The sequence below is a fragment of the Perognathus longimembris genome, chromosome 17 (assembly GCF_023159225.1).
Source record: "Perognathus longimembris pacificus isolate PPM17 chromosome 17, ASM2315922v1, whole genome shotgun sequence".
In the NCBI taxonomy this organism is placed as follows: Eukaryota; Metazoa; Chordata; class Mammalia; order Rodentia; family Heteromyidae; genus Perognathus; species Perognathus longimembris.
Genome location: NC_063177.1, coordinates 16,011,400 through 16,036,709, shown reverse-complemented (window position 1 = coordinate 16,036,709; position 25,310 = coordinate 16,011,400). Strand labels below are relative to the sequence as shown.

Below are 25,310 nucleotides of genomic sequence, written 5' to 3'. Positions count from 1 at the left end.
CTGAACCAATGAATCACAGAACTACCTACCATTGGACCCAGTCTAACTCCTGGGTATATATCCTAGATAAACAAAACATATGTCCAAAGATCACCTGCACATGAATGCTAAGAGCCAAGAGGTGGAAAGCAACACAAATACCTGTTAGCTGCTGAGCAGGTAGGTCACGAGTTATAGCCATATGATAGACTTGGCAATAAAAAGAAAGGACACATGGATCCATGCTACAACATGGATGAGCTCTGAAAATATTAATAGCTCCATAAAAGAAGTCAGAGTCAGGTGCTGGTGGCACATGCCTATAATCCTAGCTAGTCAGGAGGCCGAGATCTGAGGATGGCCATTCCAAGCCAGCCATGCAAAGCCAGCCCAGGCAGGAAAGGCCGAGAGACTCTTATTTCCACCAGAAAACAGAAGTGGCCCTGTAGCTCAAGTGGCAGAGCACTAGCCTTGAGCTGAAGAGCTCAGGGACTACGCCCAGGCCTAGAGTTCAAGCCTCATAACCAACGAAAAAGAAAAAAGTCAGAAACAAAAGGCTACAGAGCATATGATTCTACTTATATGAAAAGTCTACAATAGTCTGATCTTCAGAGACATGACATAAACAGGCTTCAGTGTGCTAGGGAGAAATCAAGAGTGACTGCTAATGACTGAGAGGTTTTTTCTTGGGTTGATAAAGATGTTCTAACTTGCTAGTCAGGTGCTCTACCACTTGAGGCATGTCCCAGCTCTTATCTGAAGTTGGAAAGATGAAATCATCTACTCATTTATCGTCAAATAGCAGGAGCTAGCAAAAGCAGTGATTTCCTACTCCAACAAGTTCCATGCAGAAGTGACTGTAATCTGTTGGTCACATCAAACACAACCAAATTTCCAATGGTTTGGGGAGAAAACATTTCCTTCTCCCTCTCGTGTCACTAAATATTGTTTCTCCCACAACTAAAGCAGCAAGAGAACAAAAGTATCTAAGTAATAGGTCAGAGCCAAGAGAAACACAGATAAGCAGAGCCTCAGCCTAGCATGCATGAAGCCCTGGGTTCAATTCCTTAGTACCACATATACAGAAAAAGCCAGAAGTGGCACCGTGGCTCAAGTGGTAGAGCAAAAATAAGCCAGGGACAGTGCTTAGGCCCCGAGTTCAAGCCCCATGATGGGGGAAACATTTTTCCTTAATTAAATTGCTCCTGAAGGGCTGGGAATGTGGCTGAGTGGTAGAGTGCTGGCCTCGCATACATGAAGTCCTGGGTTGGATTCCTCAGCACCACATATATAGAAAAAGCCAAAAGTGGCACTGTGGCTCAAGTGGTAGAGGGCTAGCCTTGAGTAAAAAGAAGCCAGGGACAGTGCTCAGGCCCTGAGTTCAAGCCCTAGGACTGGCAAAAAAAAAAAAAAAATTGTTCCTGAAGCTCAAACTACTGGTGGACTTCTCAAATACATAACCAATAAACCTTCTTGACTATTAAGTCAATCTAAAGTGGGTTTTTAAGTCCTTCAAACCAAAAACAGCATAACCAACACAGCTTCTAAAGTGAAAGGTGCATTTTGCTCTTATCTCCGCAAATGGGAAGTTCAGGCAAATACTGAATGACTTTAAAGCAAAAGATATTTTACCTTGGCTTCCAACTGGTTTGCAAAAAATGGAGGGTTGCACATACAAAAGTCATATATTATTTCAGATTCTTCCTTGAGAGCATCCATTAGGAGTGTCTTCTGGGGTACTTTCACCACTAGGAAAAAAGAACAGGATGGTTAACTACTGTTAGTGCCTTAAATATATGCACAAAACAAAACAAAAAAGAAAATGTATACAAACTGTCTGAAACTATTCCCTTCAAGAATGCAGTTTATAGTTTTCCTCCTTGAGAGTAAGCCACATTCAGTGACAGATTTTTTTTTTCAGGCAGAGAAGAATTTATTGGGGGGAGAGCAAACTGCCAGCCCACACAAAATGGAAGCATGGGGAGTCAGAGTGAGAAGGAAGAAAGAGAAAAAGAAAGAGAGCAGAGAGTAAGAGAAAAGGAAATAGAGTGAAAAGAGTTCAGTGACAGATTTTACCAAACAATATGATGGAAGTGGCAATAGCCCCTTGGTTTCCCATGAGCACTCACTCTAGGAAAGGACCTCTGACATGCTGTTAAGGGGAAGTTTAAGGTGGCCACAAACTAATCCTTCCTTCCAGCTGCCATGTGAGTGAGCCTTTTTTTTTTTTTTTTTTTTAATAATTTTTTGCCAGTCCTGGGGACTGAATTCCAGGCCTGAGCACTGTTCCTGGCTTCTTTTGCTCAAGGCTAGCACTCTAGCACTTGAGCCACAGCGCCACTTCCGGCTTTTTCCATATATGTGGTGCTGAGGAATCGAACCTGGGGCTTCATGCATGCTAGGCAAGCACTCTACCACTAGGCCATATTCCCAGCCGAGTGAGCCATTTTGGAAGCAAAGTTCTGTGTCATTAGTCAAGCCCTCAAATGACAGCTGCATCCTACACCCAGAGTGCAGCTTCCTGAAAAACAATCAGGCAAGCTGCAAGCCCCACTGCCTATCCCAAAGGGGACTATGAGATCAGTCATAAATGCCCACTTAAAATGGCTAGATTTTGCAGCAATTTGTTATACAACAATGGGAATTAAAACAAGTCTATTAATATTAATATCACATTTCTCCCTGCAATATGTCTAACATTCCCAGGAAGGCCTTATTTCTTTTATAAGAAGACCGTAAAATCACTGTAATAAAAACCAATTAATAGCACTTCATAAATGGGCACAAAACAAACGAACAAACAAAAACATTTAACTGAACACCCAGGGATTTCTCAGCAAGTTCCAGGTACAGAAATTTGAAAGCAAGTACTAGCCAGGTCTGGTGGTATTTGCTAGTAATCATAGCTACTCAGGAGACTGATGTGGAAAAAAAAAAAAATCCAAGTTTGGGATCTGCCTGGACAACATAGATTTTGCCTTAAAAATGATGAAAAGAAAAAGAAAAAAGAAGTTGGGTAGTATCAGTCTTCTGACTTTACTTATTCTTGGAGCATTGGGGACTGAACAGGGCCTTAAGAATGCTAGCAAGTATTCTGCCAATGAACTATATTTCTTCATTTGTCCAAAACTGTATAATGTGCATCACCCAGAGTAAGCCTCAGTAAAAACTGTGGAATCTGGGTATGGAAGATCGCCACTCTGGTGTAGGATGTTGACAAAAGGGGAGGTTATGCATGTAAGGGGGGGGGTGTACATGGAAAGTCTCTATCTTCCACTCAACTTTACTGTGAACTGCTCTGTAGCTGAACTGAACTGCAAATGCCTATAGTTCAAAGCCACCCAGGCAGAAAAGTCTGTGAGACTTACATCTCCAATTAACCAGCTGAATTGGAGGCATGGGTCAAGTAGTAAGAGTGCTAGATGTAAGCAAAAAAGTGTAAAGCTCTTAGTTCAAGCCCCAATACTGACACATGCATGTGCATAAGCATACCTACCACACACACACACACACACTCTCTCTCTCTCTCTCTCTCTCTCTCTCTCTCTCTCCCGGTATAAAAACAGCAAATCCAATTATGACGCATTAGTTTTTTAAAAGATTATCAAAGTCAATTCATTTGAGCAAAAGGAGACATGTTAAACTAGAAAGGTTATACATAAGGTTTGAAGTGGATATTTATTCTGTGGAGCTAACCTTTTATTAGGTCAGATAAATTATTCTGTTCCACATTTTTCTTGGCATAGTTGAAACACATATCATCCACTTCCGTTGCAAGGAAATACCAGCCATTCAAAGTTGCTCCAAGTAAGGGGTAGATGCAGGATGCCCCAGTTCCTAGGGAAATGAAATGTCAGAACACATTGTTGACACATTCTCTTCTCAGAAGCCTCTGGCTTCTGCGGTTTAAATCACCAACCACGATATATAGGGCTGCTGGCATCTCTAGTTCTTTCATGTTTGTGAACCGTACCTCCTAAGTAACATCAAACTTCCTGCTATCCTCTTCTTTTGCACACTGAATGTAAAATGAAGTGCACGTAATTGAAGCCCCAGGAATACATTACTAACTAAAAATGGTCAAAACTCAACCCATTTTGTGTTACAAAAAGTTTTCATAGGTGAGCACCGGTGGCTCATGCCTGTAATCCTAGCTGATACTCAGGAGGATGAGATCTGAGGGTAGTGGATCAAAGCCAACCCAGGCAGAAGAGTCTCCATGAAACTCTTATCTCCAATTAACTACTCAAAACCATAAGTGGCACTAGTGGCTCAAGTGGTAGAGTGCTAGCTTTGAATACAAAGAGGCTCAGGGACAGCACCCAGGCCCTGAGTTAAAGCCCCATAATCAACCAAAAGAAAAGAAAAAAAGTTTTCATTTTAAATTGTATACAAAACCGCTCTCCCTCTCTCCAACTCCCCTTACCACCCTCCTTTCTTTCTCTGGCCCTGGTGCTGTCTGAGCTTTTGTGCTCAGACTAGTGCTCTACCACTTGAGCCACAGCTCCACTTCAGTGTTTTTTGGTAGTTAATTGGAGATGAGAGGCTCATCAGAATCAAGGCACACAACTTAGTGGGGGATGCTCCAGATAAAAATCAGTCTTTGACAAGAAGGGTTTGGTCCTAAACTTCCATGTACAGCCTCAGCCCTGGACCAATTTACATACCAATCACAAATATTCCTTTTATATTCACAAACTAATCTTGGCCAATTAGATCCAAAGCAAGGACACTGGGAGGACATCCGGTGTTTCTGAGAAGGCCTACAGCAGCCAAGCCTAGCCTGGCCATTCTAGGGCTGCTTTCCCTAACTGCCCTTAAAGACTTGGCAGGAAGCTGAGGCTGGAGGCGCTCCTAACCCACAGGAAATCCAGGGTCCTATTATTGCTTCCTTATGGGGTACTCTCAACAGGGTAGAAAAGAAAGAAAAGCCAGTGACTGACTAATGCTGCAACAGTTATCCTCAGTCAGTCACAGTGTTGGCTGCAAGGTGAACACCACATGAGGATTTGTGATGGGAGGTGGGGAGAAGCAAAACACACCCAGACTCCTCCTGAAACCATGCTATTTAGCCTTGACAAGCTGGTCTTTCAAGCCATAAGAAAATTTCATAGCACCTTCAGCTCTGTAGGCAAAAAAGAAAATCCAGATTCATACAGCTGCTTCTCTCTTCAGAGTTCTACTTCATTTCAAAGAAAAAAATGGCATCTCCAGGGCAAAAAAAGTAGGTAAAATACCCATTCCAACCCCCTGCCCCAAAAAAGTTCCTCAATTCTCAAGACCAAAACACTTGTACTTTGACATGCTAATCCCCTCAGAAAGTCAAATGACATTTTAAGTGGGTAATAATCTTTATAATAAAAAATAAAAATGGAAAGTATGTAATCATAGAATTAGAGCAAACTGATGAGAGTCTGGGGGAAGAATTTATATAAAACCCTAATTAGAATGAATGTGATTTCAGCAAGAATCGCTTGTCTCTTGTGAAGAGCTAAAATCCATTAACCTCCTATATCCCCAAGTGCTATTTTAGAGGGTTTGGGGCATAATTAAAATTAAATTAGCACCAATAATAGGCTGTCAAGTTTTTTTTAATTTATTTTTTAGAGAGGTGCTTGCCAAATAATCCAGTCTGGTATCCAACTCACAGTCCAACCTCAATCCTTGAGTGCTTGGATTACAGGCATGTGCACCACACCTGCATGTACATCTTTTAAAGCTTTCTAGAATACATCAGTCTGCCTTCTGCCATGAACATAATAAAGATAAGAGCCTTGGGTAAAGCTGGGCACTGGTGGTTCATGCCTGTAATCCTAGCAACTTGAAGGCTGAGATCCAAGGATCACGGTTCGAAGCCAATCTGGGCAGGAAAGTCAGTGAGACTTTTTTTTTTGCTAGTCCTGGAGTCTGAACTCAGGGCCTGGGCACTGTCCTTGAGCTTATTTTTGCTCAAGGCTAGCACTATACCACTTGAGCCACAGTGTCACTTCTGCCTTTTTCTGTATATGTGGTGCTGAGGAAATAGAACCTAGGGCTTCATGCATGCTAGATACACATTCTACCACTAAGCCACAAACAATCCCAGCCCTCTGTGAGACTCTTATCTCCAATTAACCATAGAGTTGTGGCTCAAAGTGGTAGAGCACTAGGCTTGAGCTGAAAAAGCTCGTTGACTGTGCTCAGGACCTGAGTTCAAGCCCCATGACAAAAAAAGCCTTAGGTAAACCCCACTGTTTATACAGTTCTTAGGTTATGTGAAGTGCTCAGAATTTTGAATGTTAAAACAATAATGTGTTTACTCAGTAACGTTCAATAAACTGCTTATTTATTGAACACCTACTATGTGCCAGAAACCTTCCTAGGCTTGAGATATTACAACCGAAAATTAACAAGCAGTGTACTTTGCAACCTAGTGGCAGAGAACAACATCAATCAAATAATCAGATGAATGTGTAATTTAAAACTGAATTTGTCAATCAGACACTGGTGGCTTACACCTGTACTTCTAGCTACTCAGAAGGCTGAGATCTAAGGATTGTGGCTCAAAGCCAGTTCAGGCAGGAAAGTCCATGAGACTCTTATAACCCAACTAAATGCCAAAAAGCCAGGAGTGGAGCTGTGGCTCAAGTGACAGAACACTAGCAGCCTTGAGCAAAAAAGCTCAGGGACAGTGCCCATACCCTGCATTAAAGCAGGACCGGCACACACACACGCGCACACACACACACACACACACACACAAAGATAATGTTGAAGAGACACAGACATCAGTGCTGTGTTGAGAGCTGACAACCCTTCTCAAGCAACACCAATGGCAGAAAAGCCCAGATTTACCAAATAGGAACAGTAGGATTTGTGGCCAGCTTTTTTCATACAACAAATACCCAGTAGAAAAGTCTATGAAGAATATGAACTTGCAAAATTTAAGAAACTTACTTTAAATACAAAAAAAGAAAAAGAAGTTAAAACTATGTACCTATGTCAATTCCTCTTCGGAGAGAACTTTTGTCAGATTCCTGGTGGCCGATCAGGTCTTCTACCCAATGGATATAGTTGAGTCTCAAGGGAACTGTGGGAATTAGTCTCTCCAATGGAATATCAATAGAAAGTCCAAAATCTTCCTTTAGGAGAGTACAAGTCAGAGCTCTGACTGCTTCAGGGTCTTTAAAATTAAGACTGAGGGATAGAGAGAAAAAAGTCAGTGATTAGTAAGTTTTGCTTCTGTTATACAAGTTGTATGACAGAGCTCGTCATTCCCAAATGCCTACTTGACTCTCCTAGTGAGAGCTCACACGAAGGAAGAGCTATGTTTAATACCCTCACAGCTTGTGGAAGGAAGTGTCACTTTCCACCAAACCATTGCATGCACACATGTGAAGCATGCTGATTAAAAATATGTTCCGGGCTGGGGATATGGCCTAGGGGCAAGAGTGTTTGCCTCGTATACATGAAGCCCTGGGTTCAATTCCTGAGCACCACATATACACAAAATGGCCAGAAGTGGCACTGCGGCTCAAGTAGCAGAGTGCTAGCCTTGAGCAAAATAAAAACCAGGGACAGTGCTCAGGCCCGGAGTGCAAGGCCCAGGACTGGCAAAAAAATAATAAATAAAAAATAAATGTTCCCAAGTCCAGCCAGTAGCTCACGCCTGTAATCCTAGCTACTCAGGAGACTGAGATCTCAGGATTGCGGTTTGAAGCTGTCCTGGGCATCTTATCTCCAATAAGCTACTCAGAACATGCTGAGAGTAGTGCTGTAGCTCAAGTAGTAGAGCTAGCCTTGAGCACAAAGAGGCTCAGAGACAGAGCCCAAGCCCAGAGTCCAAGCCCCAGGATTGAGGAGGGTTTGGGGGGGATATGTTCCCATTCCTAGGTAGTGGCTATACCCTTACTCAGGACCATTTCTTTACCTCTATGACTGTTCCTGCAACTGTAAAATGAGGGAAGTAGGAACTGTTCCACAGTGTGCTATGGGAAGTTCTCACACACTGCCTGTTGCATAGAAATGATTTTGTTGGGCACCAGTGGCCTGTAATCCTAGCTACTCAGGAAGCTGAAATCTAAGGATGGCAGTTCAATGCCAGCCAGGGCAGCAGCTCAAGTGGTAGAGTGCTAGCCTTGAGGGGAGAAAAAAAAAGCTCAGTGACAGCTCCCAGGCCCAGAGTTCAAGCCCTAACTGGTGAGAGAAAAGAGAGAAAGAGAGGAGGGAGAGAGAGACAGAGAAGCAGCTACATAGCCCAAAGCTGGTCTCAAATTTGCTACAAAACCCAGGCTGGCCTTGCTCTCATGATCCTTTTGCCTTAGCCTCCCAAGTGCTGGAAGTGCAGAGGTGTACCAGCATTCTCAGCTTCAACTGCAAATTCTTAAAAAGAAACCCAACAAAAAGTCTTACTTATAAACAAAGATAGGAGAAAATCAGAAAATTAGCAGATGGGACTATGAAAGCAAGAAAAGGCTTTGAAATTGCTTAGAATTCTAGCCTGGCTGTCCTTAAACAACTTCTGATCTGGACCATCTTCTTTTTTTTTTTTTTTTTTCCTTTCTTTGTCATCAAAGGACCAATTATTTGAAAAAACCATCTAGAATGAAAAGTACATCTAGATGTTTGAATGCCAAGATAGAACAAAGTAATCATGGAAACTTTAGGCAGGTATATCAATATAAGCTCCCTTTATTATCCAAAGTAAAAATCTAACCCTGGTGGCTTGTGGCTCATACCTGTTAATGCTAGCTGCTCAGGATGCTGAGATCTGAGAATCCCAAGTTCAAAGCCAGCCCAGGCAGGAAACTCTGTGAGACTATTATCTCCAGTAAAATGTTCAAAAAAGCCGAAGTGGCACTGTGGCTCTAATGGTAGAGCACTTGCCTTGAGGAAAAGAAGCTCAAGAACAGTGCCTAAGCCCAGAGTTCAAACCTCAGGATTGGCAAAAGAAAAAGTAAAAATATTCAGCACACGACTATAATCCTGATTCTGCAACCAATCAGACATGAAATTAGCCTTGAGTTCTTCTTTTATTTCAAGCCCCAGGACCAGCACAACAACAACAACAAATGAAACAAAACAAAACAAAAATCATAACAGAAGAGCAGTAAAAGCCCTGCGCTGGTGGCTCATGCCTGTAGTCTTAACTACTCAGGAGGCTGATATCTCAGGATTGCGGTTCAAAGCCAGCCCGGGCAAGAAAGTCCATGAGACTCTTAGCTCCACTTAATCACCAGAAAACAGAAATGGTACAGTGGCTCTAGCCTTGAGCTAAAGAGTTTAGGGACAGTGCCGAGGCCCAGATTTCAAGCCCCACGACCAACAACAACAAAAAAAAGGAAACAGTAGTAAATGTTTCCATTATTCTCCAGTCTGATGCCATATCAAACTTCTTACTCTTTTGTTAAAGGATGTCAAGCATCTAGTCATGCCACTGATGGTATATTAAAGAATAGACAACCAGGGGCTGGGGATATGGCCTAGTGGCAAGAGTGCTTGCCTTGTATACATGAGGCCCTGGGTTCGATTCCCCAGCACCACATATACAGAAAACGGCCAGAAGTGGCGCTGTGGCTCAAGTGGCAGAGTGCTAGCCTTGAGCAAGAAGAAGCCAGGGACAGTGCTCAGGCCCTGAGTCCAAGGCCCAGGACTGGCAAAAAAAAAAAAAAAAAAAGAATAGACAACCAGTAGAAGATCATGTGATCTACTCTTTTTAAAAGCATTTTAGAAAAATCTAACTTTCAGCTGGGCATAGTAGCCCAGCACTTGCTAGGGTAAACCAGAAGGGACACAAATTCCAGGATAGACTAAGTTATATAGCAAGACTCTACTTCAAACAAAAAAGAAAAAATGCAATGTTTATATTTAAAGAACTCATTAGAAGAATGGTTATAGTAGGATGAATGTACATAAAGACTGAGATATAAGGCACAAAGAATAGAAAAAAAAAATGAAGGAACCGAGGGTGTAGCTCAGTGCTAGCATGCTTGCCTAGCAATCATGGTGTGATCTCTTACACGGGGAAAACACACACACACACACACACACACACACACACACACACACAATTTCAATATAAAGCAAAGAAAAAGAGGGTGGCCATAGTAGAATCTCAATAGATACATTAGGAGCCCAGCTGTGACATTCCCATAGCAATAAGCATATCTAGAGCTCCATTATCTTGACTTCTAAGTACAACTCCCCACTAAAAGAAACTAAAAGATTTCCTTGGGTAACCAAATATTCCATATTTGAAGTGGAAAAAGTACAAGATAAGCCTGTAACATTTTATCATATCAGAAAACAGGCCGTGTTGAAAGGAAGATAGAGACAAGTCAAAAGTACAGAGGCCAAATCTGGAACAATTTGTATGAAAAGTGCTAACAAAGGACTACAATTCTACTTAGTTGCCCATCAACTGCCCCAATCAATTTTCACATTAAAAAAAAAAAAGATAGGGCTGGTAATGTGGCTTAGTGGTAGAGTGCTTGCCTAGCATACATGAAGCCCTGGGTTTAATTCTTCAGTACCACATAAACAGAAAAAGCTGTGGCTCAAGTGATAGAGTGCTAGCCTTGAGCACAAAGAAGCCAAGGGACAGAGCCCAGGCCAAGTTCAAGCACAAGGACTAGCAAAAAAAAAAAAAAATTACATACTGTCTTTGGATTTCTTCCTGAAGGCAAATCAACATGAACCTAGAGTCAACATAAATTGTGTAGCAACAAAAAGATGCAAAACTGCTAGGTGCCAGTGGCTCAAGTCTATAATCCTAGCTACTCAGGGAGCTGAGATCTGAGGATCACACTTTAAAGCTAGCTTAGTTAGGAAAGTCTGTGAGACTGTCATCTCCACTAAACTACCAAAAACCAGCTGAAAGTGGAGCTATGGCTCAAGTGATAGACAGCTACCTTTAAATGAAAAGGTCAAGGACAGAGGCCAGGCCCTGAGTTCAAGCCCACAAAAAGCAATAATAATGACAAGAATGACAGTCCCTTTCATCCCCGGAAAGTTCATACCAAAATAAAGCCCAAGCATTAAAATGTGTTCACATCCTTTATTCTTAAAAGTGGCCAAATCTACTAATAAGCTTCACTGCCTAAACACATAAAAGGATCTTTCCCAATGAAACAGCTATGTATAAAATCTTACCAGCTCAAATGTGAAACTTTAGAAAATTTCTATTTAAGAAACTCTATAAGAGCTGGGGATATGGCCTAGTGGCAAGAGTGCTTGCCTTGTATACATGAAGCCCTGGGTTCAATTCCCCAGCACCACATATACAGAAAATGGCCAGAAGTGGCGCTGTGGCTCAAGTGGCAGAGTGCTAGCCTTGAGCAAAAAGAAGCCAGGGACAGTGCTCAGGCCCTGAGTCCAAGGCCCAGGACTGGCCAAAAAAAAAAAGAAAGAAACTCTATAACCAGGCTGGGGATATAGCCTAGTGGCAAGAGTGCTTGCCTCGTATACATGAGGCCCTGGGTTCAATTCCCCAGCACCACATATACAGAAAATGGCCAGAAGTGGCGCTGTGGCTCAAGTGGCAGAGTGCTAGCCTTGAGCAAAAAGAAGCCAGGGACAGTGCTCAGGCCCTGAGTCCAAGCCCCAGGACTGGCAAAAAAAAAAAAAAGAAACTCTGTAACCTACTTTATCTAATTGTAGTACATAGTGACATAATTATTGCCTTACTCCTTCTGAACGCTATTCTGCAGAGGCATTTCAAAGAAACTGAAAATCAGAAATTGCAAACTCAAATATTTACAAGGAACAGCTATCAATACTACTCACAATGTCAGACAAGAAGCTTGTGCCAGGGGACTAAAAAAACGGCACAAGGTTGTTGTTATCTCTGTATACAGTACAGTCTGTGGCTGAGGACTCCATGAGCACATTTTTAGTAGCTCTATGAAGATGACACAAATGACCAACCACTTCCAGTTATGTCAACTGGGTTTTTGCCAGCCCAATTTTGTAAGATCTTTTCTTTCCTTTGGTGTTACTAGGGTATGAACTTAAGCAGTCTACCACTTGAGTCACACCTCCAGCCCTTTTTGCTTTCGTTTATATTTTACTTCCTCCCATGTGGCTAGTGGGGACAAGCATACATCTCATTCTTGGCCCTACAATTTTTTCTTTTTGTCAGTTGTGGGACTTGAACTCTGGGCCTGGGCACTCTCCCTGAGCTCCTCGGCTCAAGGTTGGTGCTCTACCACTTAAGCCACAGCACCACTTCCAGTTTTCTGGTGGTTAACTGGAGATAAGAGCCAGCTCAGGCTGGCTTTGAACTGCAATCCTGAGATCTTAGTCTCCTGAGTAGTTAGCATAATAGGCGTGAGCCACCGGCACTTGACTCCCTATAATGTTTTCAAACAAAAAAATAGGGCTGGGAATATGGCCTAGTGGTAAAGTGCTCATCTCAAACAAAAAACGGCAACCTATATCTTTATATGAAACGTCTCCAATTCTTAAGATGAATGAGGATGAATATGGTTAGAGTTCATTTGCATGTATGAAAGTAGAACAATGAAGCCAAGCACTAATGGCTCACATTGTAATCCTAGCTACTCAGGAGGATGAGATCTGATTATCTATCCTTGTGCCTATAAAATTAGAACTACAAGCTAAGCACTTGTGGCTCATACCTCTAATTCTAACCACTCAGGAGGCTAAGATCTAAGGATTGAAGTTCAAAGCCAGCCCAGGCAGGAAAGTCTGTGAGACTCTCCAATTAACCACCAAAAGGCCAAAAAACGGAGCTGTGGCTCAAGTAGTAGAGCACTAGCCTAGAGCAAAAAACCTCAGTAACAGCTCCCAGACTGAGTTCAAGCCCCCAGGATTGGCACACACACACAAAAAGTAAATCCCAAAAATTACTATATTTGATTATGGATAGGTCTTAGAAACACTGGCAAAGAAATTTTATCTTTTTTTTTTTTTTTTTTTTGGCCAGTCCTGGGCCTTGGACTCAGGGCCTGAGCAATGTCCCTGGCTTCTTCCCGCTCAAGGCTAGCACTCTGCCACTTGAGCCACAGCGCCGCTTCTGGCCGTTTTCTGTATATGTGGTGCTGGGGAATCGAACCTAGGGCCTCGTGTATATGAGGCAGGCACTCTTGCCACTAGGCTATATCCCCAGCCCGAAATTTTATCTTTTGAGGTGAAAGAATTGAGACTTTTTGGTGGGGGGAGACTCAAGGCTAGCATTCTACCACTTTAAGCCACAGCGCCACTTCTAACCTTTTTATTATCTATCTGCAACAGTGCCATCAAAAATGTAGTTAGGAAGGATTAATTTCTGAAGTGTTCTCATGAAGGGATCTATAACACTTGTATAAGGATGTTTTTCTAAAAAACAAAAAGTGGTAGCTGGTCCCAGAGTACTTGCTTTCCATGGGAGAGGATCAACTCTTGAAAACCACAGCAGGAGAGTCCCAATGGTGACAGCAATTACCAGAAGTCAGTGCTACAGCCTGAGCTTCATCACAGAGCTTCATTGGACATTTGGGATAAAAATAGTGGTAATATAATTATTTGCCTTAATTCTGGCTTTTCAAAAACATATATAAGGGCTAGAGGTATAACTTAACTTGGTAAAATCACTTGCTCAAGGCCCTGAGTTCGATCCCTGGCACTGCAACATATATTTATACAACTCTGATGAACTACAACACCTAATTTATTAATGAGGAATTATCCTAACCACCAAAAAATATATGCCATCAAGTAGAGGCAAGAGACAATTGAAGGAATTAGCCAAAAAAACATCAATGAAGAAGAGATTCTTAAACTTCTTTAGTAAAGTAAGTGTTAATTTCTTACTTCTAAGAAAATGAAGACATTAGTCTATAATTTTGTAGGACAAAGTCTAGTCATCCAACTTCACTAGTTAGGTATCTAGGTCATATCAGCACTCTGGGACATTCAAACTCCTCAACACAGACAAGATCTTTTTCTCCCCTCATTTCTGAGATCACAGGGAGCCTAACTAGAATTAGCTCTCACGTGGAAATCAGCAATTTATTCTTTCCATCAGTCTTCATTATTTGTTTAAAATATCACAAAATAGCCTGTTGTGAACAGGCTAATGTCCCATTTCCTCAGAATAACTCCCTGATTTACTACAGATAATTGTAGCATTACCATTATAGATGGATTTTGGAAGGATCCATTTCTGTAATCATGGCTGAAAGAACAATCATCCTAATACTGTAAAAGCTGAACCTGGTGTATAAGAAAGGCCAAAGCCTGCCTTCCTTATTCCAACAATGATCCAGTCATTGGATCACCACTAAGATGCTAAAAATGGTACTAACACCTAGCATGACCAAGCTCTTCAACACCAAGTCTATGGCTTAAAAACAAATCAGCTATCACTCTCTATTCAAACTCCATTGACAGCTCAAGTAAACTGTAGTCTGTCCCTATGGAAATGGTTACTATGAAAAAAGCACAAGTTAAAATTTAATCATAATGGTATGATTTGATCAAGGCAAATTAGTGACATGTGCAGGGATGAACAACAAAAACTATCATTGGCACACTAGGCTTAATAACAAAATAACCAATGTATCATCAAGTATCTACAATTATATACACATGATTGTTAGCCTTTATTACAACTAGCCAAACTATATTCTTTTACTGCTCTTGGTTAGAAGAGATTCAGTCTCAGTAAAACTTAGAAAAGTATGTAAAAATCTCAGTTGGTAAGTAGTACTCTCAAGTCTGATACTTACGATGAATGACTTAGAAGGACCTTTGCTTTTCAGATCCCCTGCTTCCCTGAAGAGATTACTTAAGAGCTAAACAAATAAATGATACTCCATCCATCTCAGGTCTAATAAGTTCTCTGGTATTCCTTTTCCATCATAAGCTGAGTTTGTATTTTGGTGATTCTTCTTTCACATATCATAGAGCTAAATTTAACTTTTTTTTTTTTGCCAGTCCTGGCACTTGAACTCAAGGCCTGAGCACTGTCCCTGGCTTCTTTTTGCTCAAGGCTAGCACTCTACCACTTGAGCCACAGTGCCCCTCTGGCGTGTGTGTGTGTGTGTGTGTGTGTGTGTGTGTGTGTGTGTGTGTGTGTGTGTTTTGCTGAGGAATGGAACCCAGGGCTTCATGTATGCGAGGCAAGTACTCTACCAGTAGGCCATATTCCCAGCCATAGAGTTAAATTTAAAAAAGCCATTCTAAAAGAAGAGCATTGTATCAAGGCAGAAAGTCATCATCAATCCTGTGTAAGCAGGAATGATGTCCACAAGTACCTAGGCTTACTGTATACTAGAGTACATTTCCTGTCTCCTATTATAGGTTCCTTCCAAAGGTGAATATTAGGGGCTGGGGATATGGCCTAGTGGCAAGAGTGCCTGCCTCATATACATGAGGCCCTGGGTTCGATTCCCCAGCACCACATATACAGAAAATGGCCAGAAGTGGCGCTGTGGCTCAAGTGGCAGAGTGCTAGCCTTGAGCAAAAAGAAGCCAGGGACAGTGCTCAGGCCCTGAGTCCAAGGCCCAGGACTGGCAAAAATAAATAAATAAATAAATAAATAAATAAATAAATAAATAAATAAATAAATAAATGTGAATATTAAAGTCTAATACTCCCATGTCTTAAGCATATAATACATTTTGTGTATTCTTTTTCCAATAAAGACAGATAGATAATAGACATTCTATCAATCTAGCCTGCTTCCCATAACATTATGTTCATTCAGATATTACTAGAATAATATTAACAATGTTCATGTGTTACCTACCTTACTCTTCCATTCAGATTCACCTGAACATGCTGCTTAAAATCTGGATATTTGGATGCCAGATATGCAAAATCAGGAGGTTTGTCCTTGTATCTATTTCTTGCATGCATTGACTTACTCAAAGCCATCTTCAAAAGGAACAAAAAAAATGCACATATTTAGTTTTAAAATATTGATGGGAAAGCAGTGGATGCCAACTTGTTATAGCCAAAACATCTTTCCAATCAAGCAAGAAAGCACACATTTTATATTTTTTAATATACACAAATAAGCACATGAAAACATAGTTATTAGAGAAATGCAAATCAAAATCACAATGAAATTCCACTTCACACCCATTAGGATAGCTATCATAAACAAAACACAAAACTTTAAAAATAAAAAACAAGTGTTTGCAACCAGTAGTGGTATACATCTTGTAATCCCAGCACTTGGGAGGCAGAAGCAGGATGGTCTCAAGTTCTAAGCCAGTCTGGGCTACACAGCAAAATCTTAGCTTTTAAAAAGTTAAATATAAACTAGGCTCCAGTGGCTCACTCCTAAAATCCTAGGTACTCAAGGGGCTGAGATCTTGGTATTACAATTCAAAGCCAGCCCCAGCAGGAAAGTCAGTGAAACACTTATCTCCAAAAAACTACCCAAAAGTCAGAGGTAGAAGTGGTTCAAGTGGCAGAGCACTAGACTCAAACAAAAAAAGCTCAGGGACAGCACCCAAGCCCTGCATTCAAGCCTCAGAACCACTATATAAAAAAAAAAAAAAGGTAAACATAGACTCTCCATCAAGTAGAGGCCTGGTGAGAACAGGATAATAGGCAAATATGTCTGGAAAGAAGGGGTACAAAGCCAGTTTGCTGGTTGTAAATTCTGGAACTAGAGGGAGGTCCTAGTTCTTTAAAACTGAAAGTGTTCATGCTGGAGATGAAGCTGAATTTTACTGAAAGATTTACGTTTAAGTATGCAAAGCAAAGAACTCCAGTAACTCCCAGGTAAATGCTAATCAAAAGAGTAATCTAGGGAAAGGTAACTCATGCCCAGGAAACAGTGGTATAAGGAACAAAAGCAAAGTGCTAGGAACCAGGGCAGAAATAGTGGGAATGCATGCTCAAGCAAGATCCAGCACTGATCTAGCTAGACAGATAAAAAGATAGAAATGCAAGTTGCTACCTCAAAACCACACCTGAGGTGCACACGCTTGACACTAGCAGGATGTGTCTGTATATACATGCCTAACAGTAGCTCTTAGGAGTTCAGTAAGTATTCAAAAAGGAAAAAGATGGCAGGCTAGAGAGTCACTCTCAGGCGATGCTTGGAGTGGGAGATGTGTCCAAGTGTATTAGAGTGTCCAGATGGATTTGGGTGTGACCTCAGAGAAAAGAAGGATGTAACTGCCACCAAGTATGCCAGTTACCTAGGTAACTGGATGGAGATTTAAACACGTGAGAACACCTGCAGCTGTCCTTGGGGTGGACCTCACAGATAACCAGGTTCTTTCTGGGTGCAAACTTAAGAGCAGCAGTCCCATCCAACTGGCACTTGTCTCATCCTCGCTCTCCCCAGCAGCCTATAGGTGGAGTCCCTTTACAGTCCGGACAAGATTAAGGTCTCCAAAAGAGAAATCAATGATTTGATTTTTATGCACAAGAAATAAAGGGGGAAATATAATATGGAGGTCAGATCTGGCCAGCACCAACACTGGCTGTTGAGGGGTATCAGATTGACTCCATCTCAGTTAAAGAGAGCAGAAGCTGACTCCAATCTTCACTAAGCTCTTCCCCTGCCCCTGAGCCTCAGGGTTGGGAGTGTGCCCTGTCTGCTCAGAATCCAGGGAAGTTCCCCTTCACTATGATATGATTGTGTAAACTGCTTGACCACCTGAGGCATGGAAGGTTCAAGGAACTTTCAAGGATAAACCTGTGCCCTCCCATGAGTAGGCATATCCACCTGCATCATGTGAGCCCCACCAAATCCATGCACCAATTCTAACTAGAATGACAGGTTGGTTCAAACAGATACTATGAGACAGACTGTAACTCCATTGGCCGCCTGCGAGTGACCTAACATGCTCTGTAAGTGTTGTGACCTCATTGGCCACCTGCATGTGGCAGGTTTAACTATGTGATGTGTGCCTTTATAATCAGGCCTGGAAGGCTGCTCATGGTCGAAGTTTCAGCTCCTGAGTATGGGCTGCGACCCTGGACAGTCGGTTCACTTTTTACTTCCCCAATAAATTCATCCTTTTATCATCTAAAAGTGGAAAAAGAAGCGGGCATGGGTGGCTCACACCTGTAATCCTAGCTATTTAGGAAGCTGAGACCTCAGGATCTCAGTTCAAAGCTAGCCCGGGCAAAAACCTCCATGACTCACATCTCTATCACAAAAAAAAACAAAAGTAGGCTGGGGATATGGCCTAGAGGCAAGAGTGCTTGCCTCATATACATGAAGCCTTGGGTTCGATTCCCCAGCACCACGTATGTAGAAAATGGCCAGAAGTGGCGCTATGGCTCAAGTGGCAGAGTGCTAGCCTTGAGCAAAAAAAAGCCAGGGACAGTACTCAGGCCCTGAGTTCAAGGCCCAGGACTGGCAAAAAACAACAACAACAACAAAAGTAAAGCTGTGGCTCAAGCAGGAAAGTGCTAGCCTTGAGCAAAAGAAGGTAAATGCCCAGGTCCCTGAGTTGAAGCCCCAATTCTGGCATAGATTGATAGATGGATGGATGGATGGGATGGATGGATGGATGGATGGATAGAAGGAAGGAAGGAGGGAAGGAGGGAAGGAGAGAAGGAGGGAAGGAGGGAAGGAAGGTCGGTCGGTCCAGATCCTGAGCTCAAGCCCCATAACCAACAAGAAAAATAAGAGTGAGGAAAAAAATTACCAGGCATTGGTTGCTCTCAGGAGGCTAAGATCTGAGGATTGTGGTTGGAAGCAAGCCAGGACAGGAAAGTCCATGAGATTCTTGTCTTTAATTAACTACCAAAAGGCTGGAAGTAGAGATGTGGCTCAAGTTGTAGAGTGCCAGCCTTGAGTAAAAAGACTAAAGGACAACGTCTAGACCCTGACTTCAAGCTCCCATCCCTGCACATACACACACAAAAAACAAAGAGTAAAAATTTATTCTTTTACGAGTATCAAAGTATGCTGAGGGTATATTTAGTGGCAAATCACTTCCTAGCAGAGGTAAGCTCTAGATTCAATATCAGTCACCAGCCTCAAAGTGACAGAAGGCAAGATTATTAGTCCCAGGTTCATTGTTCAAGTGGCCTTGCAAGGATTAAATACTGAGTCACTGAACTTTGCAAAAATCCCTTCTATCCCAGTTTCTTTTGTAAATTTCAGTCTTATTGTTCCTAGACAAAAACAGATATCCTTCTATCTTTATTCAGATTACAAAATAGACAAAAGCTAATGTGTTTCTATGGAGAAATAAAAGCTGGCGTAATTTACCTAATTTCCAGGTTGCTGGTAATTTTTTTTCTTGAATATTGGGATTGGACCCTAAGACTCAAACATAATTAGGCATGTGCTCTACACCAAGTTGCACCCCAGCCTCAAGTTGGCAATTGAAAAAATATTTTAGCATATATCCATTTCTAGGTATAGGTGATTTTTCCCCTTTGTTATATATATTTTCCACTTTTAACAATATTCTCCTGAATAAAGCAAGCCAGAAACCTAGCAGTTATCTGATAGTTCTCTCTCCTTCATATATCCAGTAAGTCCTGTGGGGTGCACCTGCTAAACAGCTCAACCCATCTCTTTTTCCTACCCCTACAATCAGTCCAGTATAGGCCACCTAGACTACTGAGGCACTCCTGCTCTCACCACTGCCTTTCCACCTGACAGTGATTTTGTTTTTGAGACAAGGTCTGGCTGTTTAATAGAGTCTCCAACTTATGATCCTCCTGTCTCAGCCTCCCAAATCCTGGAATTATAGGTAATGCAACACCACACCCAGCTGAATCATGTATTTATTTATTTATTTCCATTCTAGGGAATGAGCCCAGGACCTTAGGCATACTAGGAAAAACTGTGCTACATCATCAGCCCTTTTTTTTTTTTTTGGGGGGGGGGGGGGGGACAGTCCTGGGCTTTGAACTCAGGGCCTGAGCACTGTCCCTGGCTTCCTTTGGCTCAAGGCTAGCACACTACCACTTGAGCCACAGTGCCACTTCTGGCAGTTTTCTATATATATGGTGCTGAGGAATTGAACCTAGGGCTTCATGGATACAAGGCAAGCACTCTTGCCACTAGGCCATATTCCCAGTTCCAGTCCTTTATTTATTTGTTTGTTTATTTTGAGAAAGGTTCTTGCTATATAAAACTCATACTGATCTGAATTTGTTATGTAGCCCAAGCTGGCCTCCTGCTTCCAGGTCCTCAGTGCAGAAACTACAGACATACATTATTCCTTACACAGTAATTGTTTCTAAGCACAAATCTCAGTATGTCCTTCAATATCTATTTGCTCAAAACCTTACTCTTAGGATAATAGCAAATATCATTACTTCAACATATATATCAGATCCTACATGATCTGGCCTTAACCTATCTTTTCACCATCAGCTTAAGTCACACCTCTGGCTCTTTCAGCACCTCCATCTAAGCCATAGGGCCTTAGAACAGGCAATTCCCTTTGTTTTTATTTTTCTGTGCTGGAGACTAATCTCAGGCATCGTGCTTGTTAGCAAGCACACTGCCACTTGAGCCACATAACCAGCTCCAGGAGATTCCTTTTTTTTTTTTTTTTGGCCAGTCCTGGGCCTTGGACTCAGGGCCTGAGCACTGTCCCTGGCTTCCTTTTTGCTCAAGGCTAGCACTCTGCCACTTGAGCCACAGCGCCCCTTCTGGCGCTGTATATGTGGTGCTGGGGAATCGAACCCAGGGCCTCATGTATACAAGGCAAGCTCTGTCGCCACTAGGCCATATCCCCAGCCCCAGGAGATTCCTTTAACTGTACTGTTCTTCCCTTCACCAGCTTCTTGAGCGGGTGGATTCCTGTTCCTCCTTAGGATCACAGTTCAAGCATCTCTTCTTCCAGAGGCCCTACTTTCCCTGTCAACAGTTGAGTCATAATCTATTATTAAGTATCCTAGCAATAAGAACCTTTCATTCACCAGCTTCTTTAGAGATGCAATTTTACACAGTAATAAATGTTAACAACCTATTTCAGGTTTTCTGACAGTTTCTATGCTGGAAATTAGCCAATCTTAAAAAAGAGAATTGTTGCCATCACTCCAGATCTTTTCAAATTGTATCTCTAACTGCCTACTATAGTTCTCACTTGAATAGCCAAAAAGCACTTTATACACATGTCCAAAATTAAGTTATCTACCAGCCCTACACTGGTCCTCCCCTAATCTTTCCTCTGTTAGTGAATGGCACTACTATCTTTCCTGTGACACACAAGCTAGAAATCTTTAGTATTTTCCCTATCCTAATTATTTCTTGATCCTATCCAACTTTTCATCCCTATAACTCCACTTCTCTGGCCCAGATCATAATCATTTCTTTTTTGGATTTCTATTAGAGACTCAAAGTAGTAATAAGAGTCTCATAAATGGATTGCCCCTTGCAATCCATTTTTCACCCAGAAGACAAGCCTTTCCCCTTCTCTCAATGCAGATCTGAACGTTCCCTTGCAAAATTACTTTAGCAGCTTGTTAAAGCTGTTCAAGTCTAAAATCATTAACAAGGCCTACATGATGTGGGCCTTGCCTACCTCATCTGTATGCCCCATGTATCATGGTTTGCTTTCATTTTCTCTGCTACATGGTGGTGTATCTCACCATCTGCTATCCTTATGCTTGTAAGATTCTCATCATTTTCTACCATTGCCTTTCATTGAACTTTGAAGACCCATTAGCCCTTCAAATTATACCCTAAGAATTACTTTCTCAAGTAAGCTTTCTCTCACCTAAACAGCTAATCAGGAGCCCACTCTATATGCTTTCTTTTTCTTTGCAGTACTGGGATTTAAATTCAGGGCTTCCACCTTGACAGGCAAGCAATCTATCTCTTGAGCCATACTCCTAGCCCCTAATCTGTTTTCAAAGCACCCCATGCTTTTCCATCTTCACAGTGGCTGTGAGTGTAATTACTTCACTTACATCATACACTCACATTCTACACTTAGACATTCCCACTTTTTTCTTTCCTTTTTCTTTTTTTTTTCTTGGTCAGTCATGGAGCTTGAACTCAGGGCTTGGGCACTGTCCCTGAGCTCTTTTGCTCAAGGCTAGTGCTCTACTACTTTGAACCAATGCGCCACTTACAGTTTTCTGGTGGTTAATTGGAGATAACAGTCTCAGGGACTTTCTTGCCTGGGTTGGCTTTGAACCATGATTCTCATATCTCAGCCTCCTGAATAGCTAGGATTACAGGAGTGAGCCACCAGCACCCAGTTCCCACTTTATTCTTCACTGTACTCCCAGCAACTGGTATATAATAAGTGAACATTTGAAATCACTTGGAAGTTTTTAAGCAGTGAGTTGCTACCTTTAACTCCTCACACTATCACTATAACATACTATTCTCCAGAAAGAGAGAGAGAGAGAGAGAGAGAGAGAGAGAGAGAGAGAGAGAGGGAGGGAGGGAGGGAGAGTGTTTTGGTTTGGTTCTCTGAGAAAGCCCTCACTATGTAGCTCAGACCAGCTTTGGTCTCAAGATTCTCCTGAGTGATGAGATTAAAAAGGACTATGTTGGGGCTGGGGATATAGCCTAGTGGCAAGAGTGCCTGCCTCGGATACACGAGGCCCTAGGTTCGATTCCCCAGCACCACATATACAGAAAACGGCCAGAAGCGGGGCTGTGGCTCAAGAGGCAGAGTGCTAGCCTTGAGCGGGAAGAAGCCAGGGACAGTGCTCAGGCCCTGAGTCCAAGGCCCAGGACTGGCCAAAAAAAAAAAAAAAAAAAAAAAGGACTATGTTTTCCTTTCTTGTAATTCTGAATAGAAACTGAAAAACAATTTCAAGAGACACTGCTCTATTAGGGCTCTATAACATATTCTGAATGTCATCATTCAAAACTAGCATAGCCTCTTGTCTCTCAATTAACAACCAAAAAGCCAGAAGTGGAACTGCAACTCAAGTGGTTGAGCACTAGCCTTGAGCAAAAAAGCTCAAGCACTGAGTTCAAGCCTCAGGATAGAACACCCTCCCCCCCCAAGAAAAAAGACCATATAGTTGACACACGATACACTACACATAAGTGAAACAAATTAAGTTACAGACTGACAACTTCCTACATTACTTACTTATTCTGGTTAAAATATATGAAGAGTCAAAAAAACATTTGTTTGCTAAGTAACTTTTTTGGGAGGAAGGGCCTAGAGATTGAACCCAGAGTCTTACACATGTAAGCATGAATCCTATCAATAAGCTCCTAGACTACTGTGTCTAACTAACTTCCTAATACAGGCACTGAAGTTTTAGCTGAAGCTGTCTCATGCCTGTAAGTTAACTTGGATGTCAACTTTTACCTGGCACTCTCCACTTTTCTCTAATGGAATCTCCAATTTTTCCTTGCTCCCTCTGCTGTAGCCACAGTGACCTCCTCCCTGTCTCTTCAAGTCTGCCACATGCCTTAGAAATTTTGCTCTTGGGCTGGGAATATGGCTTAGTGGCAAGAGTGCTTGCCTTGTATACATGAAGCCCCAGGTTCGATTCCCCAGCACCACATACATAGAAAATGGCCAGAAGTGGCGCTGTGGCTCAGGAGGTAGAGTGCTAGTTTTGAGCAAAAAGAAGTCAGGGGCAGTGCTCAGGCCCTGAGCCCAAGGTCCAGGACTCCCCCCCGCCAAAAAAAAAAAACAAAAAAAAAAACTTTTGCTCTTGCTGTTGGTACTCAGTCTTCATGGGTTGTTCTTCCACCTCAGGTACAGACATTGAGCAGGCCTTTAGTCAAACATCACCTACCTTATTAACATCACATGTAAATACACAGAGCGAACAAGCTCCTGTTCCCTGTCTAGCTGTCTTCCACACAAAATCTACCCACGTAACATTCCATACATATGATCTGCCTTACCAGTAAGCTAAAAAAAAAAAAAAAAGGCAAAATGTCTCATTTTTCACTATTTACATCCCTTTGCCTTAAACAGAGCCTGGGCAAATAAGCACTCAACTAGTTGTTGACTTAAAGTGCTATGAAACACTTTTCACGGTATATACTACTGAAACATAGCATTCTCATTGTGATTTAGCAGTCTGTCCCCTTCTTAAGTCTCAATAAAATAAAATAAAAAGCCCAACCCAAGGGAAAGCACCTTTCCTTCTAGTTGACCAGTCACTTCAGAAAGCTAAAGTAGTAGCAGCGGTTCGGAAAACGAATGCTTCCATCTTCTTTGATCTTTCTCGTTTCCATATTTCGGTTTCCTTGGAACCTCAACCCTTTTTTTCGCCCCCCTTTAACAAGTAAGCCAAGAAAACGGTCAAATTCTGCTTCTGGAACTTCGAATTCCTTCTCAGTAGATCTTACCCTTGCCGACCCTGGCCTCCATTTTCTCTCCTCGACCTCCCCCATAAATTGGACTTTTTCCCTCCAGTTCTGCCCTGCCCCCAGCTCTCTGCTCCTTCCTCCTCAGTAGTCTTCCCGCTTCGGCTTTCAGATGTCTCAACCTCGGAGCACATTCCAGCTCCAGGGTCTCTCCTTCAATCCCAGCCTCCATTCCCATCGCCAGCTCCGCCCACCAGCCCACCCGAACACACCCGCCCCCGACCCCCAAGTCAGCACCTCACGGGCCCCAAATCCGACGAGGACCCCTGGGCTAAATCATTCAAGATCGCATCCCGCCTAAAGCTCAAGTGACCCACCTCTGAGGCCGGTGTTCCCGCTCGACAACGACGACGGCTCTGGCGGGGGCTCGTTCAACTCCAAAATATTAATCCCAGCAGCGCCCAGCTCTTAGAAACGCAGATGCTACGCTCCCAGCGCGCCGCCATCTTGGGGAGCCATCTGGCCTCGTGATTGGCCTAGTCACTCTCGCGTGACCTCTGACTTAGCTGGTGGAGGCGGGACGAGGGGGCTTGTTATCGCGATAACTGGAGCTTGCCGACGCTTTAGACCTGAAGGTGTGAGTGTGACGGCTGCGGTTACGGGCAGCCTCTAGCCTGCGGTCTGCTAGAGAACTTCGTTTTTGGTTTATTGGTTTTTGTGATGGTTTTGTGCTTTCTAGGCCCCAGTCCGGTTTAGTATATCATCTTTTCTTAGACTGTGGCGGGGGCTCGTGGGGTGCGTTTGAGGATGAGGAAGAGAGACTTTTGGATTTGATGGCGGGCAGTTGTTGCTTGTGTGTAACAGGTCTCTATCAACGATGCCACCTTTAATCATCATAAGTCAAACTTCTTGTGAGGCTGGAAAAGCAAACTCGTTACAGAGGAAGTGTTAGGAAAATGGAGGAGAACGGAAAAGGAATAGGCCGGGCTTGATCGTCAACAGGAGAGGGCTTTTTACTGAGGGAGGCACAGGCCTCCCCCCTCCCTCACCCCGGGACTGGAGGTTGTGCCAGGGACGGGATTTGGGGGTGGGCTTACATAGGGTTTAACAAGGAAGCAGAAAATAGAAAATGGTTAGGATCTCTTGGGGGCCCCGGGGGCTCTGGGCGAT

At 42.6% G+C, this 25,310-nt stretch overlaps 1 protein-coding gene across 1 annotated transcript in view; it reads right to left on the bottom strand.

Moving 5' to 3' along the window:
* Positions 1 to 24,650, bottom strand: part of Mettl16 (methyltransferase 16, N6-methyladenosine) — a 52,433-nt gene extending 27,783 nt beyond the window's left edge. The window contains exons 1-5 of the mRNA XM_048365369.1: positions 24,518 to 24,650; positions 15,711 to 15,838; positions 6,956 to 7,155; positions 3,676 to 3,816; positions 1,612 to 1,727 (exon numbers count right to left, since the gene is read on the bottom strand). Of these exons, the coding sequence (XP_048221326.1) occupies positions 1,612 to 1,727; positions 3,676 to 3,816; positions 6,956 to 7,155; positions 15,711 to 15,838 (585 nt within the window). The 5' untranslated portion in view covers positions 24,518 to 24,650. The remainder of the gene's footprint in view (positions 1 to 1,611; positions 1,728 to 3,675; positions 3,817 to 6,955; positions 7,156 to 15,710; positions 15,839 to 24,517) is intronic.
* Between the last annotated feature and the right edge of the window lie 660 nt (positions 24,651 to 25,310).